Source organism: Mustela erminea, chromosome 4 (genome assembly GCF_009829155.1).
Source record: "Mustela erminea isolate mMusErm1 chromosome 4, mMusErm1.Pri, whole genome shotgun sequence".
In the NCBI taxonomy this organism is placed as follows: domain Eukaryota; kingdom Metazoa; phylum Chordata; class Mammalia; order Carnivora; family Mustelidae; genus Mustela; species Mustela erminea.
Window position 1 is genome coordinate 149,837,968 of NC_045617.1, and position 13,594 is coordinate 149,851,561.

General features: G+C 46.4%; 1 protein-coding gene across 4 annotated transcripts; it reads right to left on the bottom strand.

Moving 5' to 3' along the window:
• Nucleotides 1-1,459: 1,459 nt before the first annotated feature.
• On the bottom strand, nucleotides 1,460-13,229 carry ZSCAN23 (zinc finger and SCAN domain containing 23). 4 transcript variants are annotated; one of them, XR_004284534.1, is made up of 5 exons: nucleotides 12,724-13,227; nucleotides 12,152-12,296; nucleotides 11,137-11,807; nucleotides 6,107-6,312; nucleotides 1,460-2,431 (listed from the first exon to the last, which is right to left on the bottom strand). XR_004284534.1 is itself a non-coding variant. In XM_032338192.1 (4 exons), the coding sequence occupies exons 1-3, from the start codon at nucleotides 13,150-13,152 to the stop codon at nucleotides 11,149-11,151; spliced, it is 1,233 nt and encodes a 410-aa protein (XP_032194083.1). In that variant the 5' UTR covers nucleotides 13,153-13,227; the 3' UTR covers nucleotides 1,460-2,431; nucleotides 11,137-11,148. The 4 variants fall into 4 exon arrangements, 3 of the variants coding, with proteins under 3 accessions (XP_032194083.1, XP_032194082.1, XP_032194080.1); XM_032338192.1 differs by lacking the exon at nucleotides 6,107-6,312; XM_032338191.1 differs by lacking the exon at nucleotides 1,460-2,431 and having other exon boundaries at nucleotides 4,828-6,312.
• Nucleotides 13,230-13,594: the final 365 nt, after the last annotated feature.

Genomic DNA, 13,594 nt, shown 5'->3' on the forward strand with positions numbered 1-13,594 from the left:
CCTCCCGATTCCTGGCAGAAAACATAATGGGATGGTTATTCTAAGCCTTCATTTTGGGGTAACTTTTTATGCATCAATATATGTTACTATAACAATTTGGTTACGCTAGTCCCTGAAGATACTAAATTTCCTTAGATTAAATGGTATAGTCGACAAGGAATTTTAAATTTGTAATTGATTTCTTGACTTCTAACCAGAAAATGGTGTTGAGGACACACTACATTTTTTTAAAAAGTTGAGTTTATAAGGGAACTATGAGAGGCAGAGATACCCCAGTGACAGAAGAAAATTCTGAAAATGTCTCTTCAAGCCAAGTGGGGGTCGACTTTGACCTCCCCAAAACGACAAGAAACTGGTGGGTTAGCAGTGAAATTCTGCAGTGGCCACCTTGCCAGGGCATGAGTGTCTCAGCCAGGACTGCCTCTCAGCCCCCCACCAAAGGTGGAGAGGAGACAAAGGTGTTTATAGACCCAATGCAGAGGCAGTGAGAGGTGTAAGGAAAGTCGGGATGGGGGGGGGGGTTGGCTCTGGGCAACTCAAATACTTTGACAAATAGTTCTACAAAATGTTACTTAAAAAAGATAAAATGCCTAATGCTCCTGAGTTCTGCAGGTTCACAACCAGGTGTTTGGTTTTGTTTTTATTTATTTATTTTTTTTAAACAAACCAATTTGTATCTGACTAACTTCTGAATACATTGGATCCTTGAACAACAAAGGGCTTGAATTTTGCAAGTCACTTATACATGGACATCTTCCCATACACTACAGTACCATAAATGTATTTTCTCTTCTAAGATTTTATTTACCTGAGAGACAAGAGATGGAGCGAGCAAGTGGCAGGGAGCAGAGAGGGACAAGCCGACTCCACACTGAGCACGGCTCTTCCCAGGGCTGGATCCTAGGACCCTGAGATCATGACCTGGGCTGAAATCAGGAGTTGGACATTTAACTGACTGACCCACAGGGGCCCTCTGTAAATGTATTTTCTTATGATTTTCTTTACATTTTCTTGGGGCCCCTTGCTGGCTCATTGAGTATGTGACTCTTGATCTCAGGGTAGTTGAGTTTGAGCCCAACATTGGGGGAAGAGATTACTTTTTAAAATATCCTAAAAATATATTTTCTTTGTATACAGTATATGATGCATGGAATATGTGTTAATCAACTGTTATCAGTAAGTCTCTGGTCAACAGTAGGCTGTCAGTGGTTAAGTCAAGTTATACTCGGATTTTTGACTGTGAAGGGGGTCAGTGCCCCAACACCCATGTTGTTAAAGGGTCAATGGTATGATACTCAAAAGTATGAAAAGATCATTGTGTTTACAGTGGTTGCAATGTCTGGGGCACCTGGGTGGCTCAGTTAGGTTAAAAGGTAGAACAAAAGATCAAGGGAAAGGTAGACAAAAATTTTAGTGATGAGGTTCATTTGGACAAACAGAAGACATTTCCTGTCTTTTCCCCCGGTGGAATCTCCTCACCTTTCTCCTGAACAGAGGGCAGCTCCCAAGGTTCAGAACTGAACTGACCCATTCTGGCTGGAGCTGGACCCCTGTGAGTCCTGGGCCCCTGGAGCAGCAGAGGTGCTGCTGCCAGATAAGTTATCTGCTCCTGGGGCCTTTCCTGTCCCTATAGCAAGACTAGGACCCACGGACAATGAAATAAATTTGACCAGCGTGATATATGCTGAAAGGTCTAGAACTTCGATCCCAGTATTAATGGGGAACATAGAACAGTTGGGCAGAAAGCAGAGTTTCCCTTGACCTGCAAGGGCAGGAAATAAAAAAGGACAGGGAAGGGGATACAACTCTGGCCAGTACATCTTGGCCATTTTCCTCACTACACTTGAGAGGAGATCTCAACTCTCTTATCTCTCTCTAGAGAGAACACCTGCCTTCTGAGGATAGATCATTTCTTCCTCATCTCACCTTTCCTCAGGAATATTCAGCTTCCTGGACAAGCCCTCCAAGTCCAGAAACAGCTTCCTCCCTGTACTCTAGGCTGCTGCCCCATCCGGGCCTAGAGCTCCTCGGGCAGGATGGTCAGGAACTGCTCGGGCACCAGCAGCTCCACGATCTGCTCCTTGCTGTGGGTCTCGGGCTGCAGCCACTGACTGGACAGAGAGCCTACAGTTGGACTTCTGAGGCCCAGGGGAATCCTCCCAGCAGAACTGCCTTAAGTTTTTTCTGAAGAACTCCTGTCAGAAGCACCATTTTTGTGCAGGCTAGATTCTGTAACTAGTTGACATTCCTTCTGTTCTGCAGCCCAAAAGGGCTGGACTGAATCCATTCCTGGGCACAATGGCAGGGAGAGCTTAAGGCTCATGATAACACGTAACACATCACTATTAACAGAGATCAATTCCAAACTAAGAACATATTTAGTCAGAGTGAATCGCTGTGGTCAGGTCAATGATTTGAAGGTAAAGATGCTCTGTAAAAGATAAAACAAACACAAAATGTCATTAGGATAATATAAAATTAAGGAAAAGACAATTCAGTTACTTTAGGATTAAAAACAATACTAGTAGCTTTTAGATCTAGAAACTTCAGTGACATATTCAGATAATGTGAAATATTCAGATAATGAAGAAAAACAATGCAAACAGCTTTGCCTGCTTAAATTGCATGTCACAGATCAAGTCAGTTATATTTACAAATCAACTTCTCCGTGCCAAGAATTGTGCTAGATACTTTCAAAGGTGTTTTTAATTTCAGAAAAGAACAGTCTGTGGGTCAGTGTGCCCCACGTTTGAGTCAGGGAGCCCAAGTCATTAACCAAGGTCCGCTTTGTATGCAAATCCAGTGAGTACTTTTCAGTCCTTTGCTTACCAGATGCCCCTGCAGCATCTAACACTGCTAGCCACTCCCAGCTACAATCTTCTGGCTCTTTCCCATGAGTTGGTTTTTGTAAAGTGCTTAGACCAATGCCTGATGCTCAGGTAGTATTATATGAGGCCTTGTTAAATAGCTCATTCTTAAGTCTACTTTATGGCTCTTCTTCAGTTTGCCAAGAAATGTCTAGATACTCTAAGCTGAGACCCAGCCTTCTCATTCCACATTCATTCTGTGCAACCTTGTCCACTCGGTAGCATCTGAGAACTGAGATGTTGTCACCCAAGAACTCCTAAATCTGATTCTCTTATCCAAATTTTAGCTTGGAACTGCAGACCATTACATAGTCCAATGGTATACTGGATCCTTCCACTTGTATGTCTTAAAAGCATCTCAACACTACTAAAAATTAACTCATTTCCCCCTCACAATCAATGCCTCCTCCAAATTTTCCTGGTTTTTCTTTTGTTTTTTGATTTTTTTTTTTAAACCCATTTCTTTTTAAAATGGCACATTTATGGGGCACCTGGCTCAGTCAGTTAAGCATCCAAATTCTGATCTCAGCTCAGGTATTGATTTCAGGGTTGTTGAGTTCAAGCCCTGCACTGGGCCCATGGAGGCTACTTAAAAACAAAAAACAAAAACCGCACATTCATTTATTTAATCATCTAATCCAAAAACCTATTCCTGACTATATTTTATTTTTTGAAAAGATTTTTTAAAAAATATTTATTTGACAGAGAGATCACAAGTAGGCAGAGAGGCAGGCAGAGAGAGAGGAAGGTAAGCAGGCTCCCTGTTGAGCAGAGAGCCCAATTCGGGGCTTGATCCCAGAACCCCGAGATCATGACCTGAGCCGAAGGCAGAGGCTTAAACCACTGAGCAACCCAGGTGCCCCTGGAAAAATTTTCTTTATTTGAGAGAGAGCAGGGGAGGAGCAGAGGGAGAGTGACAAGCGGACTGCACACTGAGCGCAGAGCTCTTCTCGAGGCTGGACCCCACAACCCCGAGATCATGACTTCAGCGGAAATCAAGCATCAGATGCTCCAAGGCTCAATCCACTGAGCCAACCAGGGGACTTGCCTTGACTATGTATTTTTTTCAAAGTTTGTAGTACTTACTACATGTCATGCCCTGTACTCAGCACTTTTTAATCTTTAGTCTTCAAGCCTAGTTCAATCTACCTTTCCCACAAAATTCCATCACACCTCCTCACTTCCACAGCCACCACGTTCCTTTCACCAACTCCTAATACTGGTTCTTTCTGTGACCACTGCGGCTCTCCTCTGTCTTGCATCCACTCTTGCCCCCTCCCATGCATTCACCATTTTTTCAGACGTCTAGGCGGATTACATTACCTCCCTCTTAATGACGGATACCGTCGCTCTGTGGAGTAGCCCTTCCCGTGTCCTGCGCGATGCCGCAGCTCACGGTGCCAGCCTGTCCAACTCAGCGACGGACGCGGGCAAGCAGAGCTGGAGAGCCGAAGCCCGCGCCGGCGTCTTCTGCGAGGCCGTGTGCACAATCGTTTTCTGTACGAGCTGTTACGTTAAAAACGGAGACGCACCGCCTTTAATGTCCCAGTTCCTTGGAACATCCCCGCAATGACGGACTTGCCCACGTCCCCTCCGTCGCGGTGTTCTGCGGTCCCAGGGTCCCTGCCCTCCTCGCTCAGCCCCCACCGCCAAAGGCCCGCAGCCGACTTCCCGGGGCGCTCACGCGGCGCAGCAGGGGCGCGCACGGCGAAGAGCGCCCCTTCCGGCCGGCTTCCTCCCACGCTAAGCCCGAGGCCCCGGCGCACACGGGCCCCAGTGTGTGCTTGACGGAGGCGCTGACTTGTTTTCCTCGCCACGGAAACGCACCCGGCGCGTGTGCGGACCACGTTACCGCACTTCAGAGGGAAACACCCCAAGGCCGCGGCCGCAACCCTGGGGGCCCGCGCGGGGAACAGACCACCTGCCGGCCTCAAGGCCGCGTCCATGCGGCGGGCCTCCCCGCGGCTACACCGCACCCGCTGACCCCCGCTCGGCGCTTGTGCCCGCGAGCGCCGACACAGGGGGGCCCGGATTCCGGGGACCCACGCGAGGAAGCGGCACCGAGCGCGGCGGGGAAACCTCGCTTCGGAGCAAGCACGAGGCACCCGCCAACGCCCGCGCCCGCGGCTCAAAAGTGCGTCACGACGTCCGGGCGCGCCTCCACAGGCGGCCCGCCGCCTCTCTAGGAAGCCTGGAAGACCCATCATCTCGGTGGTGGGTCGGCTCCCACCTCCCGCAGGCGGCCGCGAGCGCCGCAGCCTGTGAGCGGCTTAGGCAGGCGGGTCCTCCCGGTGCCCCCGGCCACTCTGTCTGGGCCCCTAGCTCTCTATCCCACCGAGGACACCTGTCCGCTGTCAGAGAATGCCGCGCAGCCCTCCGCTTCCTAGGACCCTGGTCGTCCCGGGTCCCAGCCCATAGGGTCCCTGCGGATCCCCCTCGCGCAGATCCTGCTGTGCGCGGGGCCCCCGGGTCAGAGGCAATAACCGGCACCACCCTGAGCAAAGCGGCCCGTGGGCTTGCTCTCCACCGTTTCAAGTCCCGTCCTTCTGTGGAAGGTAACCCCTCGCACTCCTGCGCGGGACCAGCAGAAAGCTCCGGGAATGCGGCGACATGGCCCCGGTTCCACAGCCAGTGAAGTAGCTCGATCAGTAAGAGCTCCCGGGCACGGGATCTGGTCCTCATCCATCCTACTTGCTTAAGATGGCTCACACTTATTCCCCCAAGTTTCTCCTCTAGTGCCCTATACTCCCACTTTTCCTCCAGTTTTCCAAGTGAGCATCCCACACTAGTCCATCAGTCCGATACACCGAGCCGCTCCTTAAGCTTCTGATAGGTCATTCATTTTGTCTGGTAAACCACGATCTCAACAGGTTCACATTCGATAACTATCTTAACTGTTTCGTGGTTTTGGGGGATCCTTTTAGGAGGAGTGTGGTTTTTGTGGACAACCCACCCTTGCTGAGCTAATCCAATAGACAGGTTAACAGGAATTATTTCAAACCAGGCAGGTGGCGGCTACACTAAATCTCCCACAGCCTCCTTCATAGATGTCCTCCCTTAGTTTTCATGAGAACATTGTGTTCTTTCTTATTCTATCTGGTCTTCTCTCTCCTCGGCTGTAATAGTCCTAAGTGGAAGACCACCCATCCTGCAATGCCTCTAGTCTGGGTGTAATTATTAACGCCAGTCTCTTTTATTCTCAAGTGTCCCAGATTGGGCAATAAATTATATATAGTTACCTTTTATCTGAGAACCAGGGACAAGCTGGCTAAAATGCAGATTCCCAGGTTCTGCCCTCAGAAACATTCAGCCAGTCTGGGTAGTGCCCAGGAAGCTGTGGAGTTCAAACAGCACAGGTGATTCTGACAAGGTATATATTCAGAAACAGTGGCTTCATCATAGAGCGGAGACGTTCGTATGGAAAACTGGGTACGGGTCCAGAGACCTAAAAACAAAAATCAGTAATGTATACACTGTGCTCTTCTCCTTCTTTTGATGTAAAGCACTGAAATGGGTTTGGAATGAAGAGCAGTGGGTCTGTTTCCACTGCTAGGACACATGGACCAAATGAGAGACAGAGGGATCTCTAGTAATAGCTATTATAAAGATAAAGCACATTTCTTGGTAACTGTCTCTGCATCTTTTTATTTTTCCTTCTCTTTGGTCACCATTTCTTGGTCTAACCCAGTCTTAACATGTAATTTTGCCCGCGTGCTTTTTATTTTCTCACACTTTGTTCGTCCCTTTTCTCTTTCCCTCTCATTTTGTTGCTGCTCTGTTTACAGATGCCTAAAATGTGTCCCAGCCCCCAAGTCTAAGTGTCTATGAAACTACATATAATTCACAATGATCTTTGTTCATTGTTTTTTAAAATTTTAATACAATTGAAAAATAGATCACTACAAGTGTTTAACCACTTTGGGCTTTGCTTTTCTCATGTACATATGAAATGGGTAAACTCAAAATTTCTTCCTAAAGCTAACACTCTTACTCTGTGTTAAAAAGCCCCTATAGCACAACAAAATACTTTCAATGATCCCTTACCAAACAAAGACCAAATCCAAAGGAAAATTGTCCAAGGACCTCTCAATCTGGCCCCCACTCCTGCACTTCCTTGTAGGAGTTCCACGACCTGTCAAGCTGGAAAACTCATGGCTCTTGAGCATATCTTAGTTGGGACTTCCTCATCCTGTTCCCTCTGCTAAAACACTTTCCTCTATTCTCCAACTCCTTCTACAAGTAATCTACTTTTCTCTCAACTTCTAACCCAACATTTAACCAATGACACACATGTATACTGGTATAGATTTTATATTGTAAAATTGCTCCTGAGAAAGTACTTAATATTTTATATTTTGACTTCAGAATCACTTTTGTAAAAGATCTTATTTATCTGAGAAAATGAGCAAGCATGAGTAGGGGTAGGGGTAGTTGGAGAGGGAGAGCAGGAAGCTGAGCAGGAAGCCCAACACGGGGCTCTCCATAGGATCCTAGGATCATGGCCTGAGCTGAAGGCAGATGTTTAACTGACTGAGCCACCCAGGCACCCGGACTTTAGATATACCTTTATTTTAAAATATCCCCAGAGAGTGTTTCCCCTCTCTGACTCTCCCGACTGTCATGCTCTCTCTCTCTCTCAAATAAATAAATATTTTTAAAAATGTTTTAAATAAATAAATAAAATATCCTCAGAGAGAATTTTTATCTTATAGGAAAAATATAAAACAATCTTCCACTATATTTTTATGAATCATATTTCAATTATAATTATTGATATATTATCAATTATATTTATTATATTATTTTTATATATTAAGTTAATTTATTATACTTATTATAATAAAATTATATTTTTTAAAGAAAAAGTATTGTCAGATATAGAAAATAGGAGTCATTTCCAAATACAAAATGTGGACAGAGACTTGGTTCTCCTTGAGTCCTGACCTTCAAATAAAAATCACAGTGAAAGACAGTCTTCAGGGCTCTTACATACAGATCTAGACAGGTTTTGGTTCCAAAATTCTCAGCCATTTCTTGACAGGTAGCGTCCAATCTCCTAACTGTGCTCAGGGGGTGTTGGACTATCCCTCAAGAACCAATAAGGCCTTTTAATTAGATTTGAATCAGTATTTCTTACACCTTGCCCGGCCATAAATGGACTACTCTTTCAGACCAGACTTTCAAAGGCACAGGGAGGGATGGTTACTGGTTTCCAGAGCACCTGAAAGGAGCTCAATGCCAGAGACTTTATGGGTTGGTTAAGAGGAGGCAGGGTAGAAACAGCAAAGAGAGAAGTGAGCGTAATGTAGGAATGTGAAAGAGAAACAACTGAGGAAGAAACAGCCCACAGGCCACAGGCCAGTGCAACAGCACTGCTCAACCCAAGAGAGCTGCTCATCCCACATGAGAGAATTAGCTGAAGCGAAGCAGAAGCGTTAGTATCACAGAACAAGTAGTCAGTCTGGTGAACTGGAGGTCGTTTAATCACGTGAACCATCACTGCACTCTAAGTGGCATATGTCTCTACAGCATATATAACATCTTCTGTTCCTTGGCATTTCATCAGTTGCTGAGAAAATTTAGAATTTCTGAGAAGCTGTGAACAAAACAAAACAAAAAAAGACAAGCACAAAACAAACATCCTATCTTCAGTTGCAGGTGTGAAACCAGTCCATTAGAAATACATCCTTTAAAATCCTGATCTGTTTGTATTTTAAATCTTCCAAGCACCAACATAACAGAATTATCCAAGCAGGCTGCTTCGGCACATGCAGAGGCGTCTGAGACACTTATGGGCTCAGGTTATAACAGCATATGTATTATATTACTATGTGGAATACATATTTACTGGAGAAGTTGATTTTATTTCAAACTCAAGTCTACTATATTTTCCTTAACTTCACTTGAAAATCCGTATGTATTTCTTTTGGAAATAATCTAACCTCAAGACAATACACTCTTGAGAAAATTTAAGAGTTTTGATAAGACCTACAATTAGCCACAAATGGTAATGGAAACGGTTTGAAATGTTATGACTAAGGATGTATAATAGAGCCAAATACACAAGACTGAAAACCACCCCCAGCACTTCTGCATTTCTCTGGGAAAGAATGAGGCGCAAGTCTAGTTGCCCAAATCCTGTTTCCTAGCTCATGCGGAAGTTATTATTTTAAACAGAATTTGGCTTGAACCACGCTTGGAAGAAGAATGAAACAATTTCTGACCTTTTCAGGTACTGACTGTGCACCTACAGGAGAGGGTTAAAGACTGTGGAGCACCACCAAATTAAATACCGTCCACCCGTAAACAGAACGAGGAAGCTCTGTTACTCTAAAGACCCCACTGTTTCAGGAGCATAGCCAAGTGCAGAAGACTGTAAGCACTATGCCATCTTTCTGTGTAACACAGGAAATGAGGCGACATGTATTCACGTTTTCTTGTATTTACATAAAGAAACACTGAAGATACATGAAATAGAAAAATGGCTATCTCTAAGGGAAAAGATAGACTCCCTTTTTAATGTTGTTCTGATACTTGAATCAGATGAAGAGTGAGTTCTTTTTCTTGAGAAGTCTCTCTAAGTAAATTAAAATTTAAAGGTTAAAAATAACCAGGTTGCCTGGCTGGCTCTGTTGGTGGAACATGCAACTCTTGATCTTGGGGTTGTGAGTTCGAGTCCCATGTTGGGTGGAGAGACTGCTTAAAAATAAAATGAGATGCCCCAAATGAGGGATAAGTGGTGAGTCTTTCCTGCAACTCCACTGTAAATTGAACAGAGGAGCTATGCATTTATTTATTTTTATTTTTTTACATATATTCTTTTTTTTTTTTTTTAAGATTTTATTTATTTATTTGACAGAGATCACAAGTAGGCAGAGCAGCAGGCAGATAAGGAAGGGGAAGCAGGCTCCCTGCTAAGCAGAGAGCCTGATATGGGGCTTGATCCCAGAACCCTGGGATCATGACCTGAGCCGAAGGCAGAGGCTTTAACCCACTAAGCCACCCAGGTGCTCAGAGCTGCACATAGACGGGAGGCCCTGTTGAGCTAAAAAGCAAAACCTCAGGGCCTTCTAAATCTTCTAAGTTCCATATGCTAATAATTTCTATTTGGAGATAAACTGCTTGCAGTGGCTTAGCAGAAAGAGAACTTAGAAGACAGGGTTCTAGCTCCAGCTCCATTAACTAGCTGTCTGTGGGATCTTACAGCTACTTCCCAAAGCCTCCGTTTCTGCATCAATTACAGAAGGAGACGGAGAAGTGATCCTTAACGTCCCTTACAGGATTTCTACTATTGTGTACTCTGATCCAGATTGTCAACACCAGACCTTTTCCATTTCTGTGTGTGCTGGGCTTAGTATAAAGCAAATACTCAATTACTGTTAAGGGAAAGAAACTTTTTTTATGCATGACCTTGGCGGTAATCAACAGGTAATGCCGAGAAGCAAGGCACTTACAAAAGCAACATGAAGACTGTTCATACTTTTCTACTTTTGTGCTTGAAAATTTCCATAATGAAGGGTTAAAGAAAGAAAGCAAAAACTGAAAATGCTTTTAAGTCACAGGAGAAGTGCAGAGAGGCCCATATTTTCATAACAAAGATTGGAAGTGAGATATCCGATTTTTAGCTATGTTTCTTGGCCTGGACAAATTTAAAATCTTGAGCAGTATCTACCGCATCTAGCCACTGAGCTACAGTAGCTTGCTTCAATTCCTCAGATCCAAACTGGAGGCTGAGTTACTGGAACCCTGCGGAGTTCTCCGGTAGGGAAAAGCCTTTGTGTATTTATGGGAGAATTCATCTGCCCCCTGTTGTAGGTCAAAAAGCAAATTATCATATCTTATGAAAACAGAAAAGGGTCAAATTGTTTACATTACAGGTTTTACTGCAATTATTTTTAAATTAATTTTTAAATACTCAGTGAGCTCAGCTTTAACATAATTTTGTGTTTAGGCAGTATATGATTTTTAAAAACTTTTTTAAAAGTTTCTTAAAACTGGGGTGAAGAAGTTTCCCTGAAAGACATGTAGAAAACTTTTTGCACAGGTGTGTGTGAGGCTGGAGACCATGCGGATAAAGTCAACACAAGATTCAGTATCGCACAGAGGGGATGCCGAACCCCCAGAGAACTTGACAGATGAACTTAAGATATTATGCTTCTCTCAGCATAAAAGCATGGACAATTTCACTGGCTCTCCTTGGAGCTTCCTCCTCAAGAGGATTAGACTAGTTTTTCCCATTACCTTGCTCGGGGACAAAGTAAGAACCTACCCTGCGACCGTGCTAGTGGTCCGACGGCAGGACGTGCGGCGCCACCTGCTCCAAGGGGCCGGCCAGCCCGAGCGCGGGGTGGACCTTGCGATGCTGAACGAGGTTGCAGTGGTAAATGAAATTCTTGCCGCACTCCTCACACTCGTAAGGCCTCTCCCCGGTGTGAATTCTCTGATGCTTAATGAGGACAGAGCGTCGGCTAAAGCTCTTGCTGCACTGGCCGCACTGGAAGGGCTTCTCCCCCGTGTGGATCCGGAGGTGATGGAAGAGCCCGGCGTTCTGGCTGAAGGCCTTCCCGCAGATGCCGCACTGGTAGCGCTTCTCCCCGGTGTGGAGCCTCTGGTGCTGAAACAGGCCCGAGCGCTGGCCGAAGGCGCGCCCACACTCCTCGCACTCGTACGGCTTCTCCCCCGTGTGTGTCCTCTGATGCTCGATAAGGATGGAATTCTGGGTGAAGCTCTTCCCACATTCACCACAGACATAGGGTCTCTCCACGGAAGAGCTTGGCCGCTGCCTCTCCAGCCTGCCGTCCCGCTCACAGGGGTCTCTGCACTCAGGCATCTCAACAGCATCACTGTTCCGTTTCTCTGCGGCTTCCACAAGAGGCCTCGTCTCTGTAGAAAGCTCCCTCGCTGGGCCTAACTCCACATTCCAAGTCCCGGCCTCACCACCTGAAACAGCAAGGGGAGCATGAGGGTGTCAGATGTCCAAAGGGGGAGGGGGAAACCAGCCGGGAGAGGGGGTGGGAGGGGACGAACAGGCCCGGCTTCTCTTTACTTCTCCTTTGCCCTTGGGGAGAAGACAGGCTGAACTGTAACTGCGCGGTCAGCTGTCCGCCTGTCCCAGGGGGCCATAGTCTTCCTGAGGGCGGGGGCGCGTCTACCTTGCTTGGCACGGTCTCCCCAGGAACAACCGCAGCACCTTGTGCCCAGCAGACGCGGAACAGATGTGCTGAACGTGGAGGGGGGCACTCAGGGAGTGAAGGAGGCCTCCTGAGAAAAATCCCGATCCTCACCGATCTGAACCGGGCGCAGCTCGCGTGCACGGCACTGATGCAGCTCTTCCGAGGGCTGGAGCCGGCCACCTGGCAACTCCTGGGCTGCTCCCCGAGCTGCTTTCTCCTTTGCAAACTCTCCCTGTTCACAAACATAGCTTGGGACCTGGTGGAAATTAAGGATGGTTAGGAACCAAATGTGAGAGGCACCTTGTAAGGGGGCCTCCCCAGGACCGCCGTATAGGAAAAGGCGGCCCAAGAAACTGGCAACGAGAAAGAGGCAGAGAGATGGAGAGCCCACAACGGACCACATCAGGCACAAAAAGTCCTCCTCCCGGGTGCCTGGGTGGCTCAGTGGGTTAAGCCGCTGCTTTCGGCTCAGGTCATGATCTCAGGGTCCTGGGATCGAGTCCCACATCGGGCTCTCTGCTCAGCAGGGAGCCTGCTTCCTCCTCTCTCTCTCTGCCTACTTGTGATCTCTCTCTCTGTCGAATAAATAAATAAAATCTTTAAAAAAAAAAAAAAAAAAAAAAAGTCCTCCTCCCCACCTCTTGCTGCACGAAAACCCCATGCTTGCTCCTGCAGGTACAAACCTCTGTGCTCCCATCTTCCACCAGCTCTCCTGGCTCGTCCAGCTCCCTCTCCAGGTCCTCCAGCGCAGTCACTGCCTGCTCCCCGCTCTCGGGTCGGTGCTCCCGCACCCAGGCCTGCAGCTCCTCGGGCAGGATGGTCAGGAACTGCTCCAGCACCAGCAACTCCACGATCTGCTCCTTGCTGTGCGTCTCGGGCCGCAGCCACTGATGGCAGAGCTCCCGGAGTCTTCGAAGAGCCTCGCGGGGCCCAGGGGTCTCCTGGTAGCAGAACTGCCGGAAGCGTCTCCGAAAGATCTCTCTGGTGTGAGGGTTCTCTCTCGGCAGGCTAGATTCCTGCCCACAGCCACAATCCCCCCCTTTCTCTTCTACCTTCACTGCCTGAAGTCCTTCCTGCATCTCTGAAGTCTGAAGGACCAAGGCTGTGGCCATCTTAGGCTTAACTCTTTAGAAAGAGTCTATTCTCGATGATTCCTCTTTGATCTTTTCTTCTGGAAATCCCAAAATCTAAAAAATAATTGCAGAGAAAAAAATACTAAAACGTTAAAAATCTTCTCTGCTGGCAGATACAGAAGTATCTGCGACAAAAGCAGTCACTGTCACATTTATATTGAGACTCAGAACACGCATATTCATGTACATATGAATGTATGTTTGTGCATGAGATACACATCTATGCAAGTAACTGAAATAATAATTTCACAAAACACTATGTATCCTGAATTATGTGACACACATTATTATTTTTAAAATCTTGCCTTTTTTTTAAACCCCAAAACAAAAAACCCTGGTCATAGCCTACCATAAGGACTTCATGATTCACATAAGAATCATGACCTATAGCTTTAAGACGTTTCTAAATTTAAGTAAAAGA